The sequence below is a fragment of the Lepisma saccharinum genome, chromosome 30 (genome assembly GCF_977018435.1).
Source record: "Lepisma saccharinum chromosome 30, izLepSacc3.1, whole genome shotgun sequence".
Taxonomy (NCBI): Eukaryota; Metazoa; Arthropoda; class Insecta; order Zygentoma; family Lepismatidae; genus Lepisma; species Lepisma saccharinum.
In genome coordinates this window covers 35,697,374-35,721,922 of record NC_139258.1, presented here as the reverse complement: position 1 = coordinate 35,721,922, position 24,549 = coordinate 35,697,374, and the positions used below count along the sequence as shown (strand labels likewise).

The 24,549-nt window shown below is 42.0% G+C and overlaps 1 protein-coding gene across 13 annotated transcripts in view; it reads right to left on the bottom strand.

The window, feature by feature from the left end:
- LOC145981874 (disks large 1 tumor suppressor protein-like) overlaps window positions 1-24,549 on the bottom strand; it is a 1,252,559-nt gene that overhangs the window by 542,978 nt on the left and 685,032 nt on the right. The window contains exons 1-2 of one of the 13 annotated variants that reach the window (XM_083115345.1): window positions 23,880-24,096; window positions 1,066-1,864 (exon numbers count right to left, since the gene is read on the bottom strand). The exons of 11 other annotated variants lie outside the window; for them this stretch is intronic. In XM_083115345.1, coding sequence (XP_082971471.1) covers window positions 1,066-1,179 — 114 coding nt within the window. In that variant the 5' untranslated portion in view covers window positions 1,180-1,864; window positions 23,880-24,096. Of the gene's footprint in view, window positions 1-1,065; window positions 1,865-23,879; window positions 24,097-24,549 lie in introns of those variants that run through there. One more of the 13 variants, XM_083115347.1, reaches the window with a different exon arrangement.

Here is a 24,549-nt window from a genome sequence, read left to right as displayed (position 1 = left end):
CAGTTAAAAAAGAATACATGTTTATGTATTGATTCCTCTTACGGTAGGTGATTTGTGTGTTGACTATTTGCAGTACCTAGGAAGCTGGTTGTTGAGCATTGGACGTCTGTAGAGAGTCGTAAAATGTCTCTTGGCGTGGGACGTATGCTGCGTCATTTTAAGAGAGATAACAAGAAAAATAGAAAGATGACGAAAGAACAGAGGAGAAATAGACAAGGGGAGGTGGAGAAAGAGGGTAAGAGATGAAAGAAAGAAACGGAATCGTAACAGCTGAGTATTGTAGCGTATTATTTCATATCGACAATGTTACCGATAAGCGAGTGGCAACAGAGGCGTGTTCCACTTACAGTACTGCATTGCTTTCTTGCGAGCGAAAACAACGTTCTGGGATTTTCCCTCCGTATTTACAAGTTTCCTTCTTATAGAGGTTCCGGGATATGCAGTTTTTACTGTATATGTGTTTCGTTGTCAACTTTAAGGCTTGATATCAAACATTTGTGTTCTACGCATCAAACGCAAGTATCACATTAATTCAGTGATTTCTATTGTTTCTTTAAATACTGGTATGATTGAGTTGGTGTTTTAAGTCCACTTTATGCACAATAAGGTTAATCGGGACAACCTACAGTTTAAAACGGAATCCGAACCATTATGTGCCTCCACCGGTTTCTATTTCAGTAAATTGTATTCTATTCCGATATTTGTCCCTTACATTATCTTTCAATAAAATAATAACACTGGAGTAGGTATTTATTTGACAATATACCTAACTTGCTCCTGATAACAAATTCCACTTATGTTTAAGATTTTTCTTTTAAAATTCTAACAAGGGTAATGCAATTTTCAAACCTCATTCCCTAGGGTGCCGTGATTGTAAAAAGGTTGGGATCGCCTAGTGTTTAGTGCGTAAATTGCTTTGGTTACCGTATGATTTTACCAAACATTAAACATCACTCTGAAAATGGGAGCGGTTTGCATCTCCCCTCCCAACATTGAAAATCATATCGGATCACAGTTATATGACTGTACATGAAAATAGCAAATAGTTTCTGCTCTTGTACTCACCTTTGCGGTGCCAGAGTTGAAGTCTGAGAGGGAGAACGTGTCGACCACAGAGTGAAAGCGAACAGCTTTCTTGATTTTTCTTCTGGGGCAAAGTGAGCACATGGCGGCGGGCATATCGGTGGACTCCGGCTCCTGGGGGTCTTCGGGCTCGTCCCCCTTCCACCAATGCCACCACCACCACCACACCTCCACCAAGAGTAGCAGCAACAACTCGAACCACAGTAATGCTGCCGTGATGCCGGAGTTGAGAGACGAAACTTTCGAAGGAGAAAAAAGAATGATGGTCCGTGTCACGTGGGTAGCATTGGTCGTCGACAAGTATCCGAGCTAGCACAGTTCCTGACCCTGCACCAACTTCCGACGAGCTTCCATTGGTTGAAACCACTTTACGGGCACTTCCGATTGGACGACCACGACACACGGATCAAGCGAGCATGGCAATACTCCGCACTATGCCCCACAGCTTGACACCTCAGACACAATAGGACAACACTCATGAATTCGCTGCTTAAACCAAGGCAGTAACGTCGGTGACCTTTCTAGCAACTCCAAGGCGTAAAGGTCTCTTCTCCTCACCACGTGCTCCTGCTACCGTGTTTCTGAACTTGCCGCTCTCTCGCACCTCACTGCTATTTCCAGAATGAACGTGATTTGGTAGCGTGCGTGCTTCCCCCAGCGGAGATAGGTGGATAACGGCCGGTCTGCACGGAGAACCGCATGTCGATAAAACCCTGAATTTACGTCGAGATGTTCCTTCCACCTACTTTCCACGCACATCTACCGCTGCCTGGAACCAATGCTGGTGAATGATACATAAAGATGAATCCCCTTTAAGCCCTTACACACTCACACGATACATACTCACAAGTCCACCGCCTCCTTCCTTGTGAGGATAACAAGGAAGGACTCCCCCTTCCCCATCTCCCCCAAAGGATTCCACCGCGCCGAGTCAGGAAAAGAGAGAGAAAGGAAACCGACTTCTCCACAGGAAAAACTCCAGAAGTCTCGCCAACAATACATGCACCGACCTTTTGCACGCAAGTGTTGCTAACCGATAAAAGCAAAAAGCAACCAAAATTTCTCAATCTTTCTTGGTTCCTTGCTTCTATTTTTAACACCCACAACTTTCTTGCGTGTTTAAGATGGAATGGTTGAAGCAAAATGCACGGAAAGCATGACGTGTTTCATGCATGAATCGACGTCTCTCGGATTAACATAATTTCATGTGTTATTCATTGTCTTTAAAGAAGCATGTGTTTGTTTAAAAGAGAGATTGAAAGAGGAGACTTTCGAGCGCTTAACATTCATGGAAATATATTCTTTCATTTTTAAAACGCAAGTGAAGTATTTTCTAACAGCGGATAACGGTTGCGAATAATAAAAGCTCCAGACACAAATGAAATGCGTTAATTGCAGGAAGCACTGAAATTTTGCAATACATAATTGTAAGCTGCAAATTATTATGTCAAAAGTCTGTGTGTAAATTAAAACTGTAGATAAGACTTTTAGTCTTGTATGTAACACTTTATTTTTTATTCTTTGTATTATCTCTTGAAATGTGTCACTTTATGTAACGGCTTGTTTTATGTAGTCATCTAAATTTATTTTATAGGTAAGGTTACCCTCTGGACATTACACTATGCCATGAAGGGATATGATGCAACTCGCAACCTCGGCTATATCCGGAAGTGGAGTAATCATCACCATGCTCTAGCCGCCTTTAGCCCACCCCTCCCCGAGTCTAGTGTGGGGCACATCCAGTTTGCAACAAACGCTAAAATAATTGCTATGAGCCTCATAGCTCTTCTAACATAACAATACGTAACCTACAATTCCTCTTATGTCTAATAATGCATATGTGGGTAGGTTAGGAGGGGCGGGTTTAAAGTTCTTAGCATTTAGTTCTAGAGTTTGTTGCACACACACACACACACACACAAATTTATATATATATATTTACATAAACAGGGTGTGCCATAAAAATGTACCAGGTATAGAAGTATGAAACCGGAATTTGTTTGCAAGAAGTAAACGGCTGGTGTTTGCAACTGAGAAACAATATTTTATTCAAAGTAAGCTCCATTGCTAGTTACACATTTCTCTCACCTTTCCGGCAGGTTATGAATGCCACGCCAAAAAAAACGTTCTTCTTTTGAAGCGAACCAGTCCGTGAGCCATGTTCGTACATCTTCATACGAATTGAAGCGCTGTTCTGCAAGAGTGTGTCCCAGTGAGGCAAATAGATGATAATCTGAAGGAGCCAAGTCGGTAGAATACGCCGCATGCCCTAGTATCTCCCATTTGAACGCCTCGATCGTTTCCTGGACCCATTTTGCTGTGTGTGGTGAGGCGTTGTCATGGAGCAGGATGACCTTGTGTTGCCTTGATTCATATTCCGGCCGTTTGTCACGTAATGCTCGATGTAAATTGATCATTTGCTGTTGGTAGCGATCTGCGTTAACGGTTTCACCGGGTTTTAGCAGCTCATAATAGATGACGCCCCGCTGATCCCACCAAACACAGAGCAGTGCCTTTTTTCCGAAGCGATTTGGTCTTGCAGTGGATGTCGATGGTTCGCCTGGATTCACCCACGATTTACGACGCTTAGGATTCTCCATATATATCCATTTCTCATCGCCGGTCACTATGCGATGGAGAAACGACTTACTTTTGTATCTGGCGAGCAGCATTTGACAAGTGGTCTTGCGGGATCCTTGCTGTCTTTCATTCAGTTCATGCGGAATCCATTTGCCCGCTTTCTGCACCTTTCCCATAGCTTTCAACCGAAGAGAAACGGCTTTCTGCGTCACATTCAATTGTTCCGCGAGCTCCTGCTGCGTTTGGGTATCATCTTCATCCAATAAGGCTTGCAATTCGTTGTCTTTGAACTTTTTTGGAGGTTTCCCACGTTCCTCGTTTCGCAAGTCAAAATCGCCACTTTTGAATTTCTTGAACCACTCGAAACACTGTGTTTTCCCGAGAGCATGTTCGCCGTAAGCTTCGACGAGCATTCGATGCGATTCTGCGGCAGTTTTCTTCAAATAATAACAGAACACCAATGCTGTCCGCAAATCGTAGTTCGTAGGCACAAAACTCGACATGTTCCTGTCTGGCACTCGGGTTACTGTGTTCCGATATAACGTCCTCGAGAGTGGCGGGCAGCAGCTGGCGCTGCTTACGCGATCTTCCGCGCCCTCCACTGCCGGCTAGCACCATCTTAGGCCAATTCCGGTTTCATACTTCTACACCTGGTATACACACATGAACAGGAATATCAAAATCAAGTTTCCATTGCATTTTGAGGCACTCGAATTGGAAGAGGTAAATTACAAGAAGAGTCCATGCTCTCAGTGTAGATGTTCCGGACCGAAGAGTGTAGTTTTGTGAGTCGTACTTTGGAAAATGTGCCAAACAGATGTATTTAATGAAGAGATTTAGAAGAATACCCCCGCGTTCATCAAATCACACGCCACCAGACTTTTTGTATAGGGATGCATAAAAGTTAAGTTCCCGGTACAAAAGCGGCGAGAGGTGACGAATTGAAGTCAGCCATTGAACGCAAATGCTTCCAAATCGAAATGATTCTTGATGCTTGCGATTCAATTCTTTCGGGTTTCCAGCACCGCCTGGACCAGAACGGTCATCATATTTGAAAATAAGCGTTTGACACAGAAATTTTTAATTTTATAAATGAACTATATCTTGATAATCATTGACGTTTGTAATCATTCAAAGTGTTATAAATTATTGGGACACCCTGTATATTATGTTGTTTTTTTTTTCAATTATAAAGTCATGAAACATGTAGACAAATACTTTCCGAATTAATTTGAATACAGAAAGAACAACACATAATTTTGCAAAACTAATGGAGTTATTTTACTGAACATCCGCATCATTATTCCACTGGTAAGGCGTAATTGGAAACAACTTTTAAACAGACCCAAGCGAATGGAAAGTTCACTGGCAGTACTTATCAACGAGTCGACAGAAATGTCTTATGAACTAAATTTGGTGGTTTCCCATCTAAGTTGGCAACCGCGCCTACTCCTGATGGGAAGGGATCCTCTCCGATTCTGACGTCAGCGATATCGAAAATCTACTCCGGTGGATCCTGACGTGAAGGCTTTCGTAGGATCCGGCGGAAAAAAAGTTGGGCGAGCAGAGTGGGAGTGAGAGAAATAGAGGTGGGAGAGAGACAGGATCGAGAGCAGTTACTTATTCCTAAGGCTGTAAACATCTTCAAGGATAGAACCCGAACAAACACACTACTTCTCGTGTTCAATCAAACATTAACATGACAACAGTGAGAAAAAAATTAATGTAAATTCTAATATTCTCAAGGCCGCACACTATGTCACATTTGATCTTTCCCTCCATTGTCCTAATACTAGATGATTACCAGGCGTTGCCCGGATATTTATTTATCCGAATGTAAATAATGACAGGAAAATAATGAATTCTAACTATGTAAGTAATTTTATTTCATCCAGAATGCCACCAATTAGCTTAGAGACTCCGAAAACTATGGACTCGACACTAATGTAGGTCATTTTTCACCCCCTCTAACCCCCATACCGATAGGTGATAAACTTGCAGTTGAACGACATTGGAGTGTCACTTAGCAACCTCGAAAACTATGGACTGCACACTAATATCGGTCGTATTCGCAACGCAAACTCACATCAGCCTGAATGTTAGACAACCCGGGAAACACCATCGTTGTGCGGGACGCATAGTCACAGCTGATTTTTGTGCGGAATTTAATATTGGTCGTTTTCGATTACTTTTACGTCACCCCCTCCTACCCCCAATCCTAGGGGTGTCTTACCCCCACAGTATTTCTTTCCAGATTGCAAGTGATACGTGATCCAAGTTTTGTTGAAATCGCTCCAGGCGTTCGAGAGTTATGCCGGAACAAATATACATATATATATACACACACACACGTACTTCCTTTTTCCATCGTGAAACTATAAGTGGACTTTATAGGCTATAAATTTTGGAAAAATCTTTTTCGAGGCACGTCAAGGTCCAGCGATGAGGATGAATCGAGAATTGATGAAAGGGACTGGTACAGTTCCAGAATTCGAACCCACGACCCTTGCTCTATAGTGTACTACGCTAACCACTCGGACAGGAAGCCACAGCGGGCTAAAATACTTGTGTCCTTAAAGAGGTACAGTCAACGGCAATAAAAATAGAACATCTAGACAGAGTTGTTAAGGGTACAGGAATTTTAAATAAATGCAATTCCGGTCCAGGAGAGAAAATCATCAAGCTTAAACGGGTTCTGGACCGTAAAGAACATTTTTATCTGTAAAGTATTTCAGTTCGGTCCAGTAACCTTTTTCCCGATCAATTTACATTTGGTACAGGAACCTTTATTCCAGGATCAATTTAAATACGGTCCAGGAACCTTTTCTTTCGAATCAGTTTAAATAGTTCCGTATTGAAATGAAACAATACGCAACTTGGATCTAATACGAACCTGACGATAAACAATTATCCACTTGTGAGCATGACAGACTAATCCAGATGCTGACCTTACGTTACCTCATCGACAGCCTTTATTGGCTGCAGTTCCTGGATCGGATGTACAATGTACAGTAACTCTTCGATAAGGGAGTTTTTGAACGTGGCCCACGAGAGAACTAAAGCGGTATGATTTATGTCCTGCGATACGGTTTCTACAACCGCAATGTGACATTCCAGTGTAAGCGTACTGGCGGACATTTTTAGAAGGTAACTTTTAATCGGTCAATCCTGGTCTACGAATTGTAAATAAATTCAATCCCTGACTGGAAGAGAAAATCAGTAAATGTAGAAAAAATAAGTTCTAGATAGTGTATAAAAAAGGTAAAGTGCTCCCATGTGCTTAACACCACGACATGAAGGCGTATAGGGGGTGTGGGGGTAACGCCCCACACTTTCTTGATCCGGTCGTGAGTGGGGGTGATGTGATCAGCATCACGTCCCTGATCGCCTTTACCCCCCAGGGTTTCCCTCAGGTACCCATGTCATTCGACGCTGGGTGGGCGCCGGGGCCGCTTCCAACGTTAGAAAAGTTCCCGGATTTGAACCGGCCGGGGATCGAACCCGGGACCTTTAGCATGGTAGTTATACGCGTTACCGACTGAGCCACCGCGGCCAACTAGACAGTGTATAACCTTTTCATATTTAAAACATTGCAATTCGGTCCAGGCACCTTTCTTCCGGATCAATTTAAATACGGTCCAGGAACCTTTTTTTCAGAATGAATTTCAATTCGGTCCAGGAACATTTTTCCGGAAGAATTAAAATTCGGTCCAGAAACCTTTTTCCTCCATAATTTTAAATACGGTCCAGGAATATTTTTTCAGGAACAAGTAAAATACGGTCGAGGTACATTTTTTAATAAAACAATACGGAACTTGGACCGAATTTAAATTGTACGAGAAAAAAGGTTCCGGTCCTGCAGCGGAAATCAATAGAACCCATTAGAATGTATGGGTTGCTGGACCTTAACCGCCCTGCATCTAGATCCTTAAATACTCTGTTCCCTGTAAGGCGTTGCGTGTGTTGCCTAACTCTAAGGCGTATTTTAAAAGCACATTTTCAATCGCACTTGCAGAGTTAGGTAACACACCTTGAAGGGAAGCGAGTATTTAAGGACCTAGGTGTTACATTTTTATTGTCGGTGACCGTACATAAAACCACTACCAGGAACTATGTGGTAACAATATTTCAGTGTCGCAGACACGCGCTCAATCCTTGCGGTAAACACACAGCACGTGGGTTGGGCTCCTAGGAGTCCCGTGACAAGTGAACTCCCCTAATAAATCTGACGTCAACGCGACATGCAACATGGTGGGTAGAGCGTCTCGGCGAAGGACACTGGCCTCTCCAGATGCACGAATCGTATGGATTTCCAATACGCGTCACGACTCGGCCCGAGCAAAGAAGGCTTCCTCCCTTTAATTTTTCATCTTAAGACCGATGTCGCTCCTCGGCTGCGCACTCAAGTCGCCGACAAAGCATCAGAATGCGGAGGGACAAGGCGTGGAAGGAACCTGGTACTTTGGCGTTTGTCACCAACGGGGACCTCGGTACATGGCCCGGACCCACCTTCTTCGACTGAAAAACAATCTTCTATATTTCATTATTCACGTTCAACACCACTTAACGTCTTCTAATTTCACCTTTGGTATTATAAAAGCCACGTAACGTAAACAAGTCTGCCGATTGCCTTAGAGCTAGAGTTGGGTATTACAATCCGAATTCACAATTACACGACGAATTCATATCCAGGACCTGACATTCAAATCCCACCAATCGTGAATCCTGAATTCTATATATCCATCTCGAACCGCATCTACCAATCCAAAATTTCCTACCTCCGTAGTTAAAACAGCGCTCTACGATGCCAACGGTCTCGGGTTTGCATTGCACCACGCCATCAAGGCGTATAGGGGTGATGTGATCAGCACCACGCCCCTGGCCGCCTTTACCCCCTCAGAGTTTCCTCTAGGTACCCACTTTATACGACGCTGGATGGGCGCCGGAGCCGCTTGAACAGGTGGGGAAAAAAATATGTTTGTGAGTGTACCTTCATCAATATCATCACTCATCCTCATTGTCGCGATTAACCAAAATTGACAGAAAGGCTTCGAAACCTAATCTTGGATACAGGATGTGTATCCCGGACCATGGATTATTATCTTTATAATCCGAATTAATTACAATTCAATATGTGAATCTTCTAGAACCAGTTTCCGTCGCATGTAATATTAGCTTAATGGGACAAATATATATTGCATTTGTGTTGCACATAAGATTAAATGCGTATATGAACGTGCTTTACATGTCTACAATTTGCTGTTTACTGCTAATGACATGTGTTAAAATTACTTCCAAATATGTTAGGAAAAATATATAATGTACTAAATTCATAGCTTAATTCCTTCGGTCTAAAATCTAAACCTAACCAATTAGCTCATTTTAAAATGCTCGTATTTCATGTATTCATTCATGATGATAAATGATTGATATGTATTCTAGTGTCGCCAACGAAAATGACTTTCTTATAAAATAACATTTTCAATAGTCCGAACTTATAAGCTATTATCTTCCTAATTATTATCCATCCAAAAAATTAATGTAAGATACGCGATGTGTTTCTACAGTGACGTCACCAATAATTTAGTTTGTTGCTTTGGTGGCCATGATTTCGAATTCTTTCTATCTTTCTCTGTCAATGCCAATTCTATCTATCAATTTCTCCCTCTGTTTCTCTTTCTATTTCACTGTTTTTGTCTCCTCTTTCTCCATCTCTGTTTTGCCTGAGTTTCGCTATGATTTCCCTCTCTCTCTCCCTTGTTCTTTTTCTGCTTCTTTATTCTTTCATTTTCTCTGTCAATCCATTTACGTTTTCTTTCTCTCTCTACCCTTGAGTGGTGTGACTACTGCTCAACCACAGTGCGCCTGCGTTACTCGCGACCATGGACGCAAGTGCGCATGCGCCACCTGGAAGAGTCCAGCGACAACGTAGGGGTGACGGCTGCAAGTTGAACGCAGACGAGGAAGTAAGTCCCGAGAAACTTATTTTTGTTGCACTTTGAGGGAGTTTGATACGAGTCTCCACATGAATAAGAAATTACAAAAATATACAAACAAGTGATAATAAACAATCGAACGCACACAAGCGAAATACTGCTCTCTAGCAAACAGTTTATTATTTTCTCATCCTTCTGCCGACGTCTACTTTTGTATTTAGATTGTTCCACTATGGTTAGGTGTGACTTCCACATTTAGGTTATTTGCGTGGGCAGGGGAGCTTGGTCTGAGACTATATTGTTATTGGTTAGAGCCCTCCGTCACACGCACTGCACTGTTGGTAGAAAAGCCTCTACTAACTTTTCCATCCCACTTACAAGTGAAATGAACATCAGCCGCAGCGGGGTCAAACCTAAAAATTCCCCTTCACGCTCAGCAACAGACATCAAGAAGGAAAAGAGGACTTTGTGGAAGGACAAAGAAGAAAAACAAATGAATAAAGGTAAGGACGAGGACTGCGTTCATGCGACGGATATCAGAGTTAGACGGTTCATAAAGGACCCACCCACAAGCGACCTCATGGGTTATTCATAGGGGTATGGCATGAGGGAGCGGGCAAATTACCCCTTCTCCATGGAAAAAAGAGGCTGGGTTCATTACAGTTTTAACCCCATCTCGCGGCAACTGTAAATAACTCAAAACAAATGGAATATGTATGAACTGCCATTACAGGAAATGTTCCCACGAATGCTGGTCTGCGGTGTGACACGAATATGTCTCATCTAACACGTTTTAAACATTACTGTACTTCAGACGGCTGAAAATGACTATTCAATAATTTCAAAAGGTCTAGTGATATCATAATCAATTCTGATTATAGAGCGTCATTAGTTTAAATGTTTCCTTTGAGTATTTTAGTTGCTTGACATTTGAGAGTTTATTGAAGATAGCTGTCGCCTTGTAATCAAGGGTTCCTGGTTTGATCCCTGCGAAAGCACATTGAATAGTGGTTCGAATCCCACCTTTAACCTGTAGCATCAGTCCGATTAGCCTATTTCAGCATAAATTGCGCCTAAAACAAGCTATGCGAATGAACATTTTAGTTTTCTGAAGTGAATGAAGCCATTACTATCACTTTGTATTAGGGTTAGATCTATAGGATCTTACATTAATATTTTTCTATTTTACGTCACTTTCTGGAACTTTCGCTAATAATGAAGATGATAATGGAACTGATGAAGGACCAGCCACGGCCTGACCAAAACTCGAACCTGCAACAGTCGACCTACATGACGAAGTGGTTAGCACCGCACGCTACGACTCCAGAGATCCCGGCATCGAATCACGACCTGGGTATGGCTGTTCTTTATAAATGTCCCTTCATCAATTTCATCGTTACTCATTCTCACCTTCCCGATTAGCCAAAAGCGGCAGAAAAGCGAATGAAAATATCCAAATCAATCAATCGAACCTGATATACTTACAAACCTCTGACTGTTCAGCTTAACGTGCTACGAAACGAGAGTTTCCAGGTTCGAGACCACCAGGCCTCCCCGATGACGCAGTGGTAGCGTCGTTGCCTTGTAATCAAGGGGTCCAGTGTTAGATAACCGGTGGAGGCAGATAGAATTTCGGATCCCACTTTAAACTTTAGGTCCAGTTTAAATCGTAAATGAGAGAGAAATGGGAAATATGACAATAATTTTTACCTTTTTCGGGACCCTTTGGTATATATAATTTTTATATCTTCATTATACAGTGCGTTCGAAAAGTCTCCGCACTCATACTTTTAAAAATGCTACTAAGGCATTCATCTCGATGAGTTGGTAAGTCTGCCAGGGGGAATTGGTATGACCTTGAAGAGCGAATTTATGTTATATTTAGAGCATTGTTGCTGTTACAGTTGTACAATCACAGTTTGTCAACAATGTATTTTAAGCACACTGCCCACTGAGACGCGGGGAAACGAGGAGAAATGCGGTAACGGAACTTTTGTTCTCTGCTTCTATTGAAATCAAATGGTGTAACGCCCACTACTGGGAAATGCGCGGAACCTAAGCGCGGAATATCCGTGCCAGAAGGGTGTTAAGCTTTACGCGCACAAACCGAACCGACATGTTGGAAGCATCTTTTGAGTATGTCATATACGAAATGTGTGGAGAAATGGAGAAGTCTATTTACCGATGATCCGGCACAAAGTAAAACAGCAATGGATGTTTGATTCAAATTTAGTTTCAATTTTCTTCTTTGCATATTTCAACGCGCCGAAAGTGGTTTCCCGTTTTGTCTTTCTGTTACCGACCTCAGAGATAGCAGTATTACTCACATATAGTTCACAAATTTTTTACTGTGTATTTCAAGATATAGTTAACAAATGCATGTATTCATTACGTTGACAAATTCAATAAATTATAAGCCAAAAATTCTCAAACTTTGAGTGCGGGGACTTTTCGAACGCCCTGTATTTTCCTTGTGCATTCAAAGGAATATAATGAGAGGGATAAGATAATTGCGTAAATTATTTGTTTCTAATAGCAATATCAAGCATAAAGATTTTCCATCCACAAACTTCACAGTATATGGACGCAAGAACGAATTCGGAATCTCTCTCAGGAACGGATCACTCTGGCAGATAATACAGTAAAGCTTAACGCTACTTAGACGCGTGGAAACGCGGCTACAGAACTTCTGTTGTTTGCTTCTATTATAATCAAATGGTGTAACGCCCACTACAGGGAAACGCGCGGACCCGAAGTGCAGAACTTCCGTGCATCTTAGTGGGCGATAATCTTCAGTTTAGTTGATGGGAATTCATGGTGATAATTCAGGCTTAGGTAAGTGAAACTTGCTTCCCCCCTGCAACTGTCACTGCTGATACGACAGAGAGTTGGGCTTCCCTGGTGGCGCAGTGGTATCGTCGTCGCGTTGTAATCAAGGGGTTCCGGATTCGATACCCGGTGGAGCAACATGGTGGTTCGGATCCCACTTTAAACTGCAAAAACTGTGCAAAGTGGACTTCAAGTGCAAGATCACTCACCCCTTCCCTTCACAGCACTTCTCCCTCTCTGCGTAAGCTTGCACTTGATTTCATGTATTTTAATCAATGAGAGCACAGCATCACGTGAGCTTTCTGGTCATGACTCATGGCTACAGAGATTCTTTTCCTCGTCTTTCCTTTCTCTTTTACTCTATCTCTGTTTCTTCATCTCTTTCTTTCTTCCTATCTTTATCTCTTTTTCTTTCCCTTTCCATTTCTTCCTTCTATTTCTTTCTTCTGTCTTCCTATTTTTCTTTCCGTTTCTCCATCTCTCTCTTGCTCTCTTACTACCTCTTATTTCTCATATTTCTTCCTCTGTATCTTGTTCGTCGTTCTTCCATATGCTGTTTATCTTTCTGTTTTCCCCTCTTCTCTTCGTCTTTCTACATTTCTCTATCTCTTTTCAGAGGCGGTGCCAGATTTTCTGGTGTGCGTAGGTCACTGGATTACAGTCATATACAGCTTGGCCAAGATAAGAATGCCCCTGTGGTGCTGTAGTCGAATATTCCACCGCAAGCAAGCGGAGGGGGCGTGGTCGATGTAATCAGCTGCTCCCATTGTTCCTGTGTTGCCAAATTTTACAGCACTCTCAAAAGGCACGAGGGAAGGAGGAGCGAGATGAGAAAACAAATGACTGTGCACTTTAGTTCGCTACTTTGCCTGGGGTTTTGGTTATGTTGGTTAAGCTGTACTTGGTCATATCTTAAAATAAATATGCAGTTTCATATTCACATTCTTATTATGTGATCCATAGAGGACCCGGGTTCGAATCCCGGTCTGGGCATGGATATTTGTGAATGTCCATTCATCAATTTCACCATATCATCACTCATTCCCATCTTCGGAACTACCCAAAAGCGAAGTGAAATAAATAAAATCAATCAATTATTATGTGATAAAAGCAATGAAGTTTCCCATAATTATCCATACACTTTCATTTTATTTTTATCATGAAATTTACCTATTGTATTTTAACAGGGTGTGCCGCGGTTCCTCTGGTCCTACCTACACTCCGCCCCTGTCTCTTTCTATCAATGCCTGCCTCACGTTTCTCTACTCTAAATGATTTTGAAAACATACCTGCTGATAATTTGAGCTGGTTGAAAACGTGGATAACACTATTTTATGGTAGAGATGCTCTCCGATTGACTTTCCTAGCAGGTTGCTGAAATAATGTCTAAAAGAAAATTATGTTCTACGGTTGACATTTTGTCTTACGAAGAGGCGCGGCTTATCTCAACTGCTGATTGGAAACCAGCTGTGGTCCCACCAGAATCGTCACGATCAGATAAGACTTCGTTCTGCAGAGTAACTTTCCCTGTTTCGTTAAAACAAAAAAAGATCTGGTAGGGAGCGAGAAATGAAAACGGATTCTGTAAGAAATAATGGCTACGGAGCCTCCCCAGGGGAGGGAAGGGCGGCAATGTAAGAGACAAGGGTCGTTTCCCTCAAGACTTTCGCATGCACAGAAATCTTAGGCTACGATGGGGAGTGGTCTTTTTATCTATCGATTTTCGTTTTCAGAGCTTCTATCTCGAATTTATTAACCTCAGCCAGTAGCTTGAGAAGGAAAGAGAAGTTTCTTCGATTAATTCAAAGCACTCAGCAAATAAAAACGTAAAAGGTTCCGCAAGGGAAGAAAGATGTGGAGGAGCAGCAGGGGATGAATTTGGAGAAGAAAAGTAAAATATCTTCATGATTAATTCTTGGCCATCTCCCGAAACGAGGTAAATAAATTTTAAAGGCCATTCTTCAATTCCGTGCTGATTTTATTTTTCTGAAGAACTTGGCATGATGACAAGGAGGAAAAATGAACGAAAGTGATACTTTGTAGGGTTCTACTGATGCTTAGAGAATTGGGGAAGATGTCACAATGATGCCATGTTCGGAAAAAGCCAAGTTTATCGAATATTCTATTGTGTGACTTTACCTAGCCATTTCAGACGTATGACGAACAGCCCAATGAAATTATAGTTATCACTAGATACGACTGTGCGATATCGATATTCGATATTGTTTGAATATCGATATCGATAATATCTTTGTTCGACGTTTGAACTGCAGTTTGACTAAGACACACAAAGATTCGATTTGCTCTTTGAATAAGCTAAAACAGAAATCCCAAAACCCTATGGAGAGCAGTGATTGGCTCTGCAGTAAGTAATTCTAAACCAATCCCCTACTCCTTTTGCCATTATCGAGGAACTACAAATAAAGAAGACTGAATGATGTTGTTGCATTCGTCCAGTTAAGTCACACACAAAGTAGTCTGTGAACGCCATGTAGATCCCGGTAATATCAGTATCGTCGTTGTCGATAATATCGATATCGAAGTCGGTACTACGAACGAACTACGAAGCCAGAGGTGACAGGAAGGAACCCTGGTTAAGGCATTGTGTTCGTCCCATCATTACCCTCTGCGACGTGAAATAACGGAAACAGAGAGAGAGAGAGAGAGAGAGAGAGAGAGAGAGAGAGAGAGAGAGAGAGAGAGAGAGTTGGAAAGTATTGTAAATCGTATTTTACTACTCTGCAATTTCTTTGTTTATATACATGCAAAATGTTTCAACTTGTTTGCAATTTGCAGACGACACATGTTTAATACTTGCATTCCATTTAGGAAATTTTAATCTAAGTCTCATTGCCTCCAAGACGGGAAAGGCAACAATGAGAGTACACTTGCTGGCATTGTGACAATGAAAAACTAGCAATAAAGTTTCTTTTCTTAAAAAAACAAGCACAGAAGATACTAAATTGAAAAGTGATTGCAGGAGGCTAACCAGAAGATCTCTTTCCAGCAAAGTATACAAGCGAAGTTTGGAAGAGAAACATCTGGTTCTGAAACAAGATGAGAATTTGCGATGAGCACCATCGCGTAAGAAGCGAACGACTGTGCGCTATGAGAAAAGTAACTCACAAGTTATACTTCTTAAAAACAAGTTGGAGCAACATTTAATACGTGACTGGAATATGGTCCATGGGTACTAATCAGAAAATTGCCACATCGCCCGGTTTAATGGTCATTAATTTTTGATGAACTGTTAATGAGAAATAGAACTAGAGATTGCCGTGAGTGCAATAACACTACAGTATCTGGGGATACTCTTTTCAACATGCAGCCGCGCAGGGAACGAGAACACATGGGATTTTTTAAGGAGAAAAAATAGACGAAAGGGATCCAAATCTACGCCAGAAAATTAGGGACGGGAAAACAACGTAAAAAGAGAACAATACAAAAAATATAGTTCAAATTATAACAACACCACAGAGAGAAGGAGAACGCTTTAAACATAGTGAAGAGAAAAACACATCACAAGTATACAGAAAAGGAAAACAACGCTACAAACAATGGAGAAAAGGAGAACAATGTGACAAATATAGAGAAAAGGAAAACAATTCCACAAACATAGAGAAAAGGAAAACAGCGGTGGAAACGTAAAGGAAAGGAAAACAACGTGCAAACATAGTGAAAAGGAAAACAACGCCACAAACAATGGGAAAAAGTAGTACAACGCCACAAAGATAGGGAAAGGAAAAACAGTACAAGCATAGTGAATAGAATGAGAACGCGAAAAACATAGAGAAATAGAAAACAACGGTATATAGAGACAAAGTAAACAATGCCACAGAGTACTGGACATCACCACACACGTAGTGAGAAAGAAAACAAATCCACAAATATAGACACGAGGAAAATGACGGTACAAACATAGAGGAAATTAAAACAACGTCAGAATCGCAGAGAAAAGGAACACAACGCCAAAAGAGATCAGAGGAAAACACGCAACCCAACATAACAAAACGAAAAGCAACGATACAAACCGAGAATAGTGGTGAAGATAGTTATTTTGTTCGTTGTTTCAGACTAAGAGGACAGTTACCCTGCAACTGAAGCCATATCCGGAGAGAGCTCTTGGTATGAAGTCCCTTCGTACCGCATTATGCCAACAACGCCAGGGAAAAATAATATACAACATTTCAGCGAAGGTGTAGCAGAAGCAATGATGATTCTCACCAGCTCATACAACTCTCATAACCTGTCGAAATAAATAAGAAACGTTGGCAATACCCGAACAAAATCGCCGCATGCGGGAACGAAAATGTAAGCTTTCCATCATGCTGTCGGATAAATGCAATAAAAACTGGTCCATAACGTTATTAATGACTTCCCATTCGGCTATGCATTCCCAGCAATTAATTTGGTCGAGTCCTGCAACCCACTCCATTTGACGTAATATTCATCTATCGACGTCGAGGTCTCTCTCGTGTTATCAATTCAGCTGAAAACTGGACGGACCTCGGGCGGTGAAATACACCACCAGTGGGCTGCTTTGGCAGCAGGAGAAAAAAAAAACAGCAAATGAAAAACATTTTGAATTCAATTTTGGCTTTATTCCAACAGGCACGAACGGGAGGAAAGAAGTATCTCTTGTTTGCAGTAAAATGCAGCTAAATCCTCGTAATACCGCAACAATGAGTGTGTCTCATTAGCCTCGTGTCCGAAAGGTTCCAGGTTCGAGTCCCCGTGGCGGAGTGGTTAGCACATCGCGCTACAACGCCAGGGGTCCAGGGTTCGAATCCTGGCCTGGGCATGGATGTTTGTGAGTGTTCATTCATCAATTTCATCGTATCATCAGTCATCCCCATCCTCGCAAATTAGCTGAAAGTGGTACAAGAAGCGAAGTAATTAAATTAAATCATTCAATCATTCATCCATTCGAGTCCCCTGGGCATTGCGACGCTTCTTCATGAATTTCAGCTACACATCTCTCATCCTCATCGCCGCGATGAGCAAAAAGTGACAGAATTGCGGCGTAAACTAAGAAAAGTACAAGAAAAGAACTACCAAAGCTAAAGGCACTAACTAAAGACAATTCTTGTCCGCTCTAGTCAAGAACTGATATTTTACAATCCATGTATCTGTATCTATGTATCAGTGGATTATGTTGACTATGACGGGTAGGGTCTATAAATGATCTGTCGATTATACGGATACTGTCGCCTCGTTGGCCCAGCATCCCGAACTCACCACCAAAGGATCCAGATTCGAATCCCGGCCTGGGTTTGGGCGTCCCACATCAATTTCATCTAATCATCATTCATCTTTATCGTTACAATTAGCCAAAAAGCGGCAAAATCGAAGTTGAATAACAAAAATGTAAATTAACTTTTAACGTCACAGCAGTAACAACTTAACTGACTGAGCAACGTCAAATCCGGAAAAAATCCAATGGCAAAACCATGCCTAAGTAATGTATGCGGAAAGACGACAATACTGACAACACAAACACAATTTATTTATGTTAATTATTTATTGATTTGCTTTATTTTACTTCGCTTTTATGCCACTTTTGGCTAATTACGAAGATGGGGATGAGGGATGATATGATGAAATTGATGAATGGACACTCACAGACATCCATGCGTAGGTGGGAATTCGAACCCGGGACCCTTAGCGTCGTAGCGCGATGTGATAACAACTCCGCCACGGGGGCCGGCAACACAAACACAAATATAACTGCATTGCAGATAATTATTGACCACCCTCGTATGCGATATAGAGGCTGAATGTATTATGTTAGTGGGCAATGGCCCCAATTGAGGAACGTGTCGATGTCTTGTTTTTATCTCATCCGAAACAGATATTCTAGGATAAATGGATAAATAGTCATTATACACATGCATTGCTTGGAGTTTTCTACCTACGTGCCAAAGAAATGCCAAGAAGTACCCATTGCCTTCTGTAAAGATACGAGCTCAGAAAATATTACAAAAACCAACTAGACAACCTCTCAGGGTGACCAGCAGGTCTCGATACTGCGATCTTCCTACTACGAGTGTGTCATATTAACCAACTCTTTGGGTCTCTAACGGATGCTACAGGCATCTTACTTTTATGTCACTAATAGCCTAAACACACACAACTACAACGACGAATGTACTAAAAGAAGGAAAGAGAAAGAAAAACATCAAAGTTACAAGAAAACAAGGGACCGAAGAAAAGCGAAGAAAGTTTTAACCATGTAAATCTTCGACCAAGTTCTTCAGGACTACTGGCTAACCCCTGTCGCTTGCTACTTTTCCTTGTTTATTCTTACCGTAAAGAATCCGAACCGACCATACAAAAGACATTAACTTCTTGCAACCATGCGGGAAGCAGTCCTTCGTTGTAATGCTTTCCTGCTTTGAAAGTTTTAAGTGCTGTTAATGCTTTAAATTTATACACTCTTTTCCCAAAAGAACTTACGTTCGAGTTTGTCTACTGGAGAGAAATGCAGAGGAAAGTCTTACAGAAAATTAAACAACCAATGGCAAAATAATGGGGCAATATCGTCTGATTCAATGCTACAAATAAGAGAACTTCAGAGAACAAAGCTTAATTTCAAACAGGAAAATGTAGGAGACTGCAATAGTCTTGAACATTACGCTATAGTTTAACGTGCTGCACGCTTGATGTGTTATTTCAACGTTCATTGCTTTGAAAAATATAAATACACGGTAAGCAAATAAGAATGCACAGTTATTATGATGTAACTATTTATGATAGAAATCAATCTTTGAAACAGTCAACCACCAACTAGCATGGATCCGTGTGGGAGTGGCGTGAAATCTACCAGGATGACGCAATTTCAAACACCAGATAAGCAGTATAGAAGCGCCCCAACTGGATGAGGTTTCCCAGGCAACGGATAAACTACTCCATGGCAACGAAACAGTATAAATAGAGAGGGAAGCGAATTGGACCAGATGACATTGTTACGGCTGGTGCAATGCCGAGAACACAGCTTTGTAAATTAAACTGTAATACAGAGAAATCTAAAGCAATGTAAAAATAGGAAATAAACATTTTCCGAAATCAGGCTTTTCGTTTCACATTCCTACATGGGATGGTAAATGGTAGTCTAGTAAAGGTTGAGGCCTCCGTGGCGAAGTGGTTAGCACAGCGCGCTACGACACCAGGGGTCCTAAGTAAGAATCCCGTCCTGGGTGTGGGTGTTAATTGTGAGTCCCTTCATCAATTTTATCATATCATCACTCATCCTCATCTTCGCTACTAGCCAAAAGTAAAGTAAACGAAAACAATGAATGAATAAATCAACCCAACAAAGAGAATCACATCTCTACATAAGGTGCTAGGGTAAATATCTGGTAACGCAGTCAGAATAAGGGCAAAATGGTTAGCGCTCTCCCCTTTGGTGCGAACGGTCCCGGTTCGATACCCGGTGGGAGTTCCCAGACTTTCGGCGTTGACCCAGCAACAATTTGGAAGCTATTTGAAAAGAAGTAGCGGGTTTCGATCTGGGAAGCCAGAAAAAACAGCGGCGATGGGAATCGATGCATCACCCAATAAAAAATCAGCTCTGGAAAGCCTTGGTTCTTGAAGGTATGTTGTGCCATGGTTAGCTAGTTTAACAGTAAAGGTAAGTTACGCAGACTACTTCCCTAAGATTGCAGCAGCGAATTGCACCTGGGACAATTCGTGTCGAAGCAAGAACGTGGACGTTCAAAAAACCCAGACGGAAATTAAGTTTCTTGATAAATATAGCTGCCAGTGGTAGCGGGCAAAGACACACAGAACCGTGGCTTATAATGGATGCCTCCCCGTCTCTCAAATTGCTAAATCATGAGCTGACTTTTAGAACTTCTTGGGCGATAGCCAAGCGCAGGACGAAATAGGAAACCAGCAGAACTTGTTGCAGAAATTCATGCCAAAATGAATGCAACAGCCACAGAAACAAAAGGGCACGGACCTCAATCAGATTAAAGATGCAAAATACATGACGACTTCTCCATTGATGGGAGACCACCGCCGTCCAGCCTCAGCCACGATGCATGACATTGATTAAGACCCGTGGCGGGAGAAGGTGATTAATTTTTCAGGCCCGTGCAGCGAGGAAGTCATTCACCCCCCTTCCCCTCTTTTCATCCGACGGCAATTTTCCTTCGCAGAAGAATTACTCCTTATAATGGTAATGCCGTTGGCGTAGAATCAATAGTCGTTATGTTCAGGACATAAATAACTTCTGTAAGCGTTCAGCTGCGGAGTTTAACTCCGTTGATTTGCAACAATGTGCAATGGTTCTGACGTCCGCAGTAATACTGGAATTCACAATTTTCAAATTTCTTTAACGATGTTTGATTAATAAATACATCAAGAAGACTTATGTGGGCAGGCCATGTGGCACGAATGGGAGAGGAAATAAGAGTTTACAGGATTTTTGTTGCGAAACCTGATGGTAAGAGACCAGTAGGAAGGCTGGATGGATTATGTTGAGATGGACCTAAAGGAAATCGGTAAGGATGGAAAAGATTGGATTGTTCTTGCCCAGGATAAGAACAGATGGGAGGCTTGTGTTGCTGCAGCCATACACCTTCGGGTTTTAGAAGGCTAGATTGATTGATTGAGTTTGTGTCTCAAGTCCACTTTATGCACAGTAAGGCTAATCGGGACGGGACTTTAGTTTAACCTATAGTTTAAAGTGGGATCCGAACCACTATGTGCATCCACCGCGAATCGAACCCGGGACCCCATGATTACAAGGCGACGACGTTATTACCTACGTCATCGGGGAGGCTGTTTAGCAATGTGAGGAAGGTACTTTTCATGTGTCGATTGGAGCATTACAAACATTATCTGTGTGGAGAAACACATGTAAACAAGGCAAAGCTACCACTGCACATTGCCTTCAAGGTATATGGAGGTGACGTGATCGGCAACATACTCATACTTTATTTTTACCAATATTGTGCGTGTATGTGTGTATGCATATACAATGTATGTATGTATGTATGTATGTAGGCTATGTCTGTGTGTTCTCCAAATAATTTTAAGTTGAAGTTGCTTGAAGCAATAATATAATCAAATGAAATAACAATAATTGTTTCGTTCAATGACTATATCTTTTCAACTGTACTAGAAAATTCATATTATTCTCCATAGAATGATTGATTGATTGATTGATTTAGTTTATTTTACTTCGCGTTTTGTGCCTCTTGGCTAATTTGCGAAGATGGGGATGAGTGATGAAATGATGAAATTGATGAATGGACATTCACAAACAACCAAGCCCGCACGGGATTCGAACCCGGGACCCATGGGGTCACAGTGCGATGTGCTAACCACTCGGCTACGGGGTTCGGCTCTCCATAGAATGAAACACAAACATAATGCAAGTATAAATTTGAGAACTTAATTTGTGTTATATCTGGCTTTATTACAATACAAGCCCTTATGTAAGAGCGTTAATGGACAAAACCAAGCGTTATTAGGGTAACACTAGTGACAAATATGGAAGTGGTTGATAGCTGAAATACGTAACTGATTCAGGAGAAGAACCAAACAAGTTAATATACATCATAATGTGGTCCTCACTTTGCGGTTCAGTTTCAAAATATCCTGCATTGCGTAACATATTACGAAGCCAGAGGTTCCAAGTTCGAGTTTCGTTTGGCATGGATATATATCATGGTGTTTATTCCATCACTCATTTTATAACTTAGCAGACACACCAAGTTCTATTCCCAAGGTCCGAAGTTTGCTTCATTCACAAACTCCTGCAAAGATGACCAGCGCCTTGTGTCTATGCAACCAACTACACTGAACTGCACAACGGGCTTGCATAACACGCAGGAAACCACGTTTTAAGTAGGCTGAAAATGTACGAGAACCATCAGTAACATCACAGTAACATCAAAGGGGATGGATACCTGTGTAAGCACAATAATAATAACGATAATTTACTTGTTCACCTATTAGGCTCTTTATATCATATAGGCACGCACATTATCTATGCCCCGAGATTACAATACTACAGGCACTTTTCCTGCATATGCTCTTTATTGGATTGTGTAAGATTTTGCTTTTACACATGTATATTCAAGCAAAGACGAGCACAACACAAGATAAGAGACGAGAACGAGACACACCTCTGCACAACCGAGACGACAAGATATTTACATTTCGAGAATTTGGTAAACTATAACTTATGATATCTGAAAAGCAAAGCTATGTTTCTATGCGACTTATTCAAACATACCAAGCGGATATTCACCTGATTATTTATACACAGATCATGTATTTAATTTATGTTTGATTTGATTTGATTGTTTTTAACTTTTACTTCGCCTTTCTGCCGCCTTTGACTAATCGCGAAGATGAGGATGAGTGATGATATGATGAAGGAACGCTTACAAAGTACATCCATGTCCAGGCCCGGATTTGAACCCAGGCGCGCTGTCATAATTGATTGATTGATTTGGTGTTTTAAGTCCACTTTATGCACAGTAAAGCTAATCGGGACTGAACCTACAGTTTAAATTTGGATCCGAACCACTATGGCCTTCACCGGGTATCGAACCTGGGACCTCTTGATTACAAGACGACGACGCGCCCTCACAATTGCGAAGTTAACCCATTAGTCACAACTGTAAATATGTGCAACGGTTGTCTACATTCACATTGAAATTACGTTTTCCCAAGTTTCGTACACAGTTTTTGCATTCGAAAGCTGAAATAGTTTTCTCCACGAAATATGCTGACGACACTGTAGCCAAGATAACTACAGTGTGATACCTGCCTAATATTGAGAGTGAAACGACCCAAACTGAAAAAGTTCAAGAACTGAAACAAACGAGAAAACGTAGGAGGTCTGTTTAAGCATGAATTTCTTAGCACAATCAAGCAGTAAGATCTGCCAGGCTACCCGGGGCCGCGGTTATAAACACGTGAAGGTCATATTGACGTTCTCCGCCCACGCTGTACAAAAAAGAGAAAGAAAAAGTTAAGCACGGTAGACTTGCATACAGAGAAGGCAGCCGAACGAGAGTCCCGAGATCAATACCAGCCAGTCACCTTGCCTAGCTAGGCCAACTTGGCACACGCACAAAAACCCCAGCTTTGCTCCTGCCAGCTACATCGTGTCGAAATAAGCGTCTCGTTCATCAGGACGTACTTCACTTGCAAGGAAAAACCCTCCCCGTCGATACGCCGACAGAAATAAACGAGTGCAGAGACCCCTGGCGTGGAAGTGACCAACTGGGAGATGCGCAGCGGGGAGAGGGAGGGAGATGTCTTGTTGCTATGGTTACGACCCACATTCCTTCAGCCAAGATTGCACTGTATCCATTAAAAGACACTTGGAACGACACACACACTGTGACGTACACAACACTTGCACCAGCAGAACAAGCACGTTAAAACCACACTGCACTGAAATTCAAGCTTCAACACGAGCCATTTTACCTGTACTAAATATCGAAACGCATGCCGTAGTAGCTCCCAGGTTGAAACTAATTCATGTGAAACGACGACAGCGAAAGAAACAAAACACTGTCGCGATGTACCGATCAGAGCATAACGGAAACGTAACTTCCGGTATATGGCTGCATGGTAACACGCCACGCGGGAAAGGTACGGAACGAGTTTCCACCGTCGCTCACCAGATGGCAGCGTGCTCTGCCGGAGAAACGTACACAAGCGAAAACGACAGTCGTGTGCGTGCGCGCGTGCACGCACAATCCCGGGGAACACTCTCGCGAGTTTTTAACCCGGGGAACCGGACAGCGGAACAGCAGCGCCTCTACTGGACCAAAGAAAGTCTAGATCGTCTTCTCCGTTTCTCGTTTTTCCCTCCCAAAATTTCCTCCTATCTTCTTTAATCCCTTACCGTCCCACCCAGTAGGTCTTTGCGTCACCAGCTCGGCGGAGCCAAAAACGCCCCGGCCTCAGCACGAGAGCACATTTTAATCGATACCGCAAGTGTTGCAAATTCGCATCACGTCTCACCAAACCTAGCTCCGCTGGCTCGCCAACGCTGCGGTCAGAAATCAGTGACCCAAATCACGATCTTCGACACGAACCGCTTGTTTCATGTAAATGGCTACGTTGTTCTGGGCGGGGGCAATCTGTTGTA